Source organism: Balaenoptera ricei, chromosome 4 (genome assembly GCF_028023285.1).
Source record: "Balaenoptera ricei isolate mBalRic1 chromosome 4, mBalRic1.hap2, whole genome shotgun sequence".
Classification (NCBI taxonomy): Eukaryota; Metazoa; Chordata; class Mammalia; order Artiodactyla; family Balaenopteridae; genus Balaenoptera; species Balaenoptera ricei.
The window spans coordinates 74,976,752-74,984,630 of NC_082642.1; the positions used below are offsets into that span (position 1 = coordinate 74,976,752).

The 7,879-nt window shown below is 38.7% G+C and overlaps 1 protein-coding gene across 1 annotated transcript; it reads right to left on the reverse strand.

Moving 5' to 3' along the window:
• Window positions 1-1,934: 1,934 nt before the first annotated feature.
• LOC132364657 (phosphatidylinositol 4,5-bisphosphate 3-kinase catalytic subunit alpha isoform-like) lies at window positions 1,935-5,917 on the reverse strand. The gene has a single exon (XM_059920576.1). It carries the CDS (start codon window positions 5,762-5,764, stop codon window positions 2,558-2,560), a length of 3,207 nt encoding a protein of 1,068 aa, XP_059776559.1. The 5' UTR covers window positions 5,765-5,917; the 3' UTR covers window positions 1,935-2,557.
• Window positions 5,918-7,879: the final 1,962 nt, after the last annotated feature.

Here is a 7,879-nt window from a genome sequence, read left to right on the forward strand (position 1 = left end):
GAGTAGGACAATAAGTGTTCAAAAGGTGAGATTCCATCTGGGCTGAGATGCACATAAGTCACACTTCCTCAATGGTCTCCCAGCTCCATTTTAGAAAGCTCTCTTAGCAATACTGACTCCACTTTGATTTTCCTTTCACAAAAGAGATTGAGAGGAAATGTGTTACACATAAAACATTGTACACATAGCAACCTTATGGCTTAGATATTTTTTCCTTAGGTCAGGGCAATTTCAAATATTTTGTTCCATTATCACCATAAACAGATGTTATAGTTCAAAAAAATATAGCAACCATATACTTATTATTAGTTTGAACTGCTGTCCAGTGTAAAAATTGTGCTGTAAGTGAAGAGTCAGGAAAACCTAGATGACGTGGAAAGTATCTTGATTGACTTAGTAAAGTGTTCTCAACTTAAAGTATAAATAATATTTTGCTTCATCTTGACTACTGAATATACTCCATACCCTCAGGTTAATACTGAATATCTACCTGCTATAACTCTATTATGTATATTCAGTATGGTTAATTCTTTTAACACTTTATCACTAAAAAAGCTCATCAGTGCTCATCATTCAGACAAACTGAAGAAAAGGCTAATGTGGTAAAAGTTTAAAAGATAAATTACATTAAAGTAAACTTACTACTTAAAATACATGCAGTAATTATATGATACCTAGTTGAGAAATTACTTCAATGAATAATTTGAAATTGGCATATTTACAGCTATGTCCTTCTGAAGTATATAAAGACCCATGGAAGGTTTGTTCTCCTGAGTAGTTTTTAACATAAACCTGTTAGTTTTATTAATATTGTTAATTTTCTCAGGAAACCCTTTTTACATAGACGGTACAAAAAAAATTTAAGCAAATAATCACAGGATATATATAAATTCAATGAATGTAAATGAATGCTTTACTTGCATATAGATTGCTGCCATTTAATTTGGTGTGCATTTCCAGATTATTTCTTTATTCATTTATTCACAGAAATTCAAGTAGCCCTCTTTTTAGACCTGCAGAAGTGAAAATGTAAGTTTGTGAGAGCATTGTGATGCTTACTTAGAGCTACTATGGATAACAAAGAAGAATCCCACCATGGTTGCACTAAAAGGTAGTTTCTGGGAGTGACAGACTGGAATAGTATCCAAAATCTTAAAGTAAGTCCTAGCTCATATAAATGCCAACAGGCCTCAGTTCCCTTTACCAAAGACTTCCTTTAATGCATTGCAAAAAGTCTAAAGCCTTGTTGTGATACTCAATTGAGCATTCACCACCAAGCAATAAATTATTCAAATGGCAAGTCTGATTATGTCTTTTAAAACTACCTCATTTTCCTCTATTTTGAAGACCAAATGGAGTATGTATCACTCAGGTTCTGGCAGAAAGAGATGGCTCTGGATTGCCTCAAACTGGATAACTGAGGAGAATTTAATAGAGAGACTACAAAAGTATGGGAAGGGTTACAGGAAATCAATTAAGCATAATGCTTTAATCCAGGACTAGCAATTGTAGGGAGGTACTACTGCCCTACATCAGATGGTGTGAAGGGAGAAAAAAGCTACTCAAACCTGGAGAGAGAAGGACACTTTACAGGATCTACAGCCTCTGCAAGAAGGACCAGCCAACCTATTCGTATCTACCAGTGAGAGCCCTTAGGAATAAATGGGGAATAATTGCCCTGACTTCAGTCTCCAGAGAGACTTCCATTGGCTGAACACAACCAGAAACCAGAGGGCAACAGAACTCTTTGATGCAATTCAGATAGGTTAGTCCCCTGGGGCACAGAGAGGGTGGAGAAGAGTGGAGAGTGAATTTGGAGGGCAAATGGAAAATATCCAATATAGTACTCTTTTGGAGGTAATATAAAATCTAACTCAAGGTTATCTAAGCAAACAAGAGTATTTATTTATTTATTTATTTTTTTTTTTTCATCAAAAGGTTTGATTTATTAAAAAGGAAAAGTCTGTGATGAAATCTCAAGAGTCCCTTACACCCCAAGCATTTTTCTTCATCAAACAAGGAGTCAAAAACCCACTTCAAACTATAAGTTGAACAGCAATGGAAAAATAAAAATTTTCATTATTTTCCAATCTCAGTGTAATTTAACATCAAACTCCAGTTTACTTGGACCTAATGCAATAATAGATTTTGTTGTGTCCACATTTCAAAACATAAAACATTTGCAAGACAAAAAAAGAACATCATTCTTTTTCCTTCTCCATCATTTCTATATATTTTGGTTTTTTTTTTTGTTTTGTTTTGTTTTTTAAAAAAAGATACAAACAATCTTTAAAGTTTACCTTTTTTGGACTTAAGGCATAACATGAAATTGCGCATTATTCTAAAGCTTAATTTTGAAATGAACTAGTTTAGTGCTATCGAACCCTGTTTGCGTTTACATTATTTAAATTATATAGTATTTTATTTCTGTTCCTGTTGTAAATTCTAATGCTGTTCATGGATTGTGCAATTCCTATGCAATCAGTCTTTGCCTGTTGACAGTTATTAACAGTGCAGTATAGAATCCAGATACTGAGCTCTCAGTTTCTTAATCATTTCAGTTCAAAGCATGCTGCTTAATTGTGTGGAAGATCCAATCCATTTTTGTCGTCCAGCCACCATGGTGTGCATCATTCATTTGTTTCATGAAATATTCCAAAGCCTCCTGCTCAGTTTTATCTAAAGCTAGGGTCTTTCGAATGTATGCAATATCATCAAAAGATTGTAGTTCTGGCATTCCAGAGCCAAGCATCATTGAGAAAAGATTTATGAAGAGATTGGCATGCTGCCGAATAGCTAGATAAGCCTTGTAACACATCTCCTGAAACCTCTCAAATTCTCTTGTCTTTGTGCATTCTTGGGCTCCTTTACTAATCACTATTAAGAAATCTTGTGTCAAAACAAATGGCACACGCTCTCGTTTATAACCAAATTTTTTCTTCTTGTGATCCAAAAAGTGTCCAAAATCTATATGAAACAGTTGTCCATCATCTTTGACCATGATGTTACTATTGTGACGATCTCCAATTCCCAAAATGAAGGTAGTAACACAATATCCAGCACATGAACGTGTAAATAGATCGATGGCTGCATCATATATTTCTCCCTTGTTCTTGTCTTTGAGCCACTGATGTAGTGTGTGGCTGTTGAACTGCAGGGCACCTTTCAGGCCTCCTTTACACTGAATTTGCATAATAGTGTGAGAATTTCTCACCACCTCAATAAGTCCCACACAGTCACCAATGGACAGACAACCATAAGGTAACATTCGAAGATCAAGACCTTGATTTTGCCAGATATTTTCCATAATGCGAATAATCTGAAGTGTTAGCATATCTTGCCGTAAATCATCCCCATTTTTAAAGATGATCTCATTGTTCTGAAAGAGTAATTCTGACATGATGTCTGGGTTCTCCCAATTCAACCACAGTGGCCTTTTTGCAGAGGACATAATTCGACACTCTTCAAGCCTGAGATTTCCCAGCTGATGAGCAGGGTTTAGAGGCGATAGAAAGCCCTGTAGAGCATCCATGAAATCTGGTCGCCGCATTTGCTCAACTAAAAATTTCATCTGTACCTTTTGTGTTTCATCCTTCTTCTCTTGTTTGAGAATGTCAGTTAAGTTAATGAGCTTTTCCATAGCCTCAACCTGCCTATTCAGGTGCTTCAAATACATCCCACATGCACGGCAATAGGACTCCAAAAGCAGGCCAAACCTCTGACTAACTGTTTTATTGTGCATCTCAGATTTTAAATGCCAAAAGAAAAAGTGCCCAATCCTTTGATTAGTCAATGCTTTTTTGAGTAAAAACCTCACAAGTAGGTTATCCAAATACTGTTCATATTTTAGGACCTGTACTAGCTGAATTAGGTACTGAGAAAGTTTGTCATCTGTTAAATATTTTTCTAAGCATCGAACAGCAAAACCTCGAACCATAGGATCTGGGTAATTGCAGTCCAGAAGCTCCATAGCCTGTTCAGGTTTGATTGGAGGCCAATCTTTTACCAAGCAGTACATCTGAGCTACTTCATCTCTAGAATTCCATTTAACAGACAGAAGCAATTTGGGTAGAATTTCAGGGATAGTTACACAATAGTGTCTGTGGCTCCACAGAAAATCTTTCTCTTGCTCAGTGATTTCAGATAGAGGATCTCGTGTACAAATTGCTCGGAGCTGTTCTTTATCATTTTCTCTTAATTCATTATCTCTAGCTAGTCTGTTACTCAGTCCTGCATGGGAATAACTAAATCCTGCTTCTCGGGATACAGACCAATTGGCATGCTCTTCAATCACTGACATATCTGGAAACTTTACCACACTGCTGAACCAGTCAAACTCCAACTCTAAACATGGAGTTTCTTTATTTGGATTTGATCCAGTAACACCAATAGGGTTCAGCAAATCTTCTAGTCCATGAGGTACTGGCCAAAGATTCAAAGCCATTTTTCCAGATACTAGAGTATCTGTGTAATCAAACAAGTTTATATTTCCCCAGGCCAATGGACAGTGTTCCTCTTTAGCACCCTTTCGGCCTTTAACAGAACAAATAGAAAGGCAAAGTCGAGCAGCACGAGGAAGATCAGGAATGTATATATCGTAATTCAGCCATTCATTCCACCTGGGATTGGAACAAGGTACTCTTTGAGTGTTCACATTATCACATAAGGGTTCTCCTCCATGGTAGATACCTGTTCGAACATAGATCTTGTCAATGTCTCGAATATTTACATTTACATAGGTTGCACAAAGAATTTTTATTCTAAGTGCACTATTTATAACCCAAAGGGATTTTGTAGATGTTTCTCCATTCATATATGGTGTAGCTGTGGAGATGTGTCTGGAATAAGATGGCATTGTAAAACAGTCCATTGGCAGTTGAGAGTAGAGGCTTTCTTTAGCCATTAGCATCAAATTGGGCATCCTCCCAAGCATTATACAGCTTCTTATATACTTATACTGACTCAGAGGATATTTTTCTAGGAAGTATTCGTCACATCCACACACTTTTAAAATATACTTGCCCTGATATTCTAAAACACAGAGTTTTAGTTGTTCAGATGATAGCAACATACTTCGAGTTTTTTTCCTGATTGCTTCAGCAATTACTTGTTCTGGCACACAGTCATGGTTGATTTTCAGAGTATACTTCTGCTTGTCATTATTTGGAGAAACTATTACCCAAATCACCACTATTATTTGCCCTTTATCCAATTTATTATATATGTGCTTTGGCAGTTCTGGTGAAGATTCTACATTTGGAGGATAGACATACATTGCTCTACTATGCGGTGAATTGAGATCCCTAAGATCCACAGCTTCTTTACAAACATTGAGAATATTTCTTCGGAAGTCCTGTACTTCTGGATCTTTAACCATATCGAATTCACACACTGGCATGCCGATAGCAAAACCAATTTCTCGATTGAGGATCTTTTCTTCACGGTTGCCTACTGGTTCAATTACTTTTAAAAAGGGTTGAAAAAGCCGAAGGTCACAAAGCCGTCTTGTTTCATCAAAAAATTCTTCCCTTTCTGCTTCTTGGGTAACACTTACGAAAATGTAAGAAGATTCATCTTGAAGAAGTTGATGGAGAGGGTATTTTCTCGCTTCTTTAAATAGTTCATGCTTTATAGTTATTAATGTAGCCTCACGGAGGCATTCTAAAGTCACTATCATCCCATTTGGTAGTAAACATTCTACTAGGATTCTTGGGGGCATCAAGTGGATGCCCCACAGTTCACCTGATGATGGTCTTGGAAGCATTGTTCTGATCCTTTACAAGTTTTACATATAAAAGTACTTTAAGGAATTAGATGCGTGGCTGTCCCAAAGCAGAAATGCTTGGGGCTCCTCGAGGCTCCGCGGCTCTAACTGCATCGGGTCCCAGCCCCGCGGGCGGCGGCGGCGGCGGCGGCGGCGGCGGCGGCGGCGGCGCCGAGGGAGAGGAGAGCGGGCGGCACAGCCCCCGCCTCCCGGCCCCTCTCCCCCGCCGCTCCGGAGCTGCCCGGCCGGGCCCGAGCCCTGCCTCGCCGGCGGCCCCAGCCCCAGCGGCCCGGCGGCAGCAGCCCGAGACCTCAAGGGCCGCAGCGGCGGCACCGGAACTGCCGCTTTCTCCTTCTCGTTGCCTCTCCTCGCTAGCCCCAGCCACACGCCCCCGCCCCCGTCTCCTTTCTCTGTCACCCCTGTTTTTTTCCTTTTGTTTCCAGAATAAACTTTATTGGTCTCTTTTTCCGCTTACATCGTGTAAACAAACAACGAACTCTTCCCCACCCCCTCGACTCCCCCCTCCTCGGGTAGAGGAGGGTAAGAGCTGAGGAGGGGCCGAGCCTACTATCAAGAGTATTTATTGACTTAAGTATCTGAAAACTATAGAGGTAGCTCTATCTTCAGGCCCAGCTTCACCCAACATTTCAAAGGATGTCATTGGGATTCAGCATCTTTCCATCTCTCAGCTCTGTTCTCTTATGTGTAGACTTTATTCGAAGTGGCAAGATATCTGATAGCAGTTTCAGGTTGAAGTCCAGAAAAAATAGTAAAAGAATAATAAAATAAAATAAAAATAATAAAGTAAAAAACACAAGGCCCTTTCAACAGTTTAATCAGAGTTCCTGGGCTTAACTCTCAGTGGACTAAATCAAGTCACCTGCCCATTCCTAAACCTATCAATTTAATCAGAGGAATGAAACATGATGATTGGCCTGTACTGAATCACATGCCTATTCTTAGACTCAGTTGTTTAGGCCACACAAAGCCCAAGGACAGAGGGTGGGGAAAAAGTGGGTACTGTTACCAAAATTAGGAAAAATGGATGTTAGGCAGCCAAAAGACAACAAATGATCACTGAGGCCTATTTGGTAATCTAATTCACTTCTCAGCTCTAATTATCATGATGTTCAGGAATATATGAATCCACCAGTTTAGGTTGACCACGTAGCATTAGAAAAATATGGTAAAAACTTCCACCTTTCTTCCAATTTCCACATTTTATGCCAATGAATCCATGACACACTTATTCATATATATATATATATATATATATTTATATGAACATATATGTAGATACTGCTATCTATGTAAGTATATATATAAAACTTCTCATCTTGCAATAATTTGATTTGTTGTGCTATTAAACATTTATATTAGCTTTCTAGATCTATAAGCAGCGTGCACAACATAAGCATTCTCTTTAGGTCACCAATTCTTGAAGAAAAAGGGAGCCATTTCTTTTTTAGTTGTTAGTGTCACTTCTTTCCAAACTATTGGCATAGGAGGATGAATTAATGAGTCAATATGGTGTTTGGTTTTTTTTTTTAATTTATTTGTTTATTTTTGGCTGCGTTGGGTCTTCGTTGCTGCGTGCAGGCTTTCTCCAGTTGCGGCAAGCAGGAGCTACTCTTCATTGCGGTGCAAGGGCTTCTCACTGCGGTGGCTTCTCTTGTTGTGGAGCACAGGTTCTAGGCACGTAGGCTTCAATAGTTGTGGCGCACAGGCTTAGTTGCTCCACGGCATGTGGGATCTAACAGGACCAGGGCTCGAACCTGTGTCCCCTGCACTGGCAGGCAGATTCTTAACCACTGTGCCACCAGGGAAGTACCAATTTGGTGTTAATAATGATAAAATTATACTTTGCGGTATTTTTCTTTGAAAAGGAAGTATTTTTATTTTCAAACACAAATCACACTATCACAGAAATTTAAAGCTGGAAAGGCCTGGATTATTTTAGAAACTGAGAACCAACAAAGTTCAAGTGACCTAAAAACTAGGTAACATTTTAAAATCAAATCTTGAAGAAATGAAAGCCTATATCCCAGAGAAATTATAGTATGATGAGGTAATATTAGTAGAGCTTCTATATTTTAGCCAGGGACACTACATGAA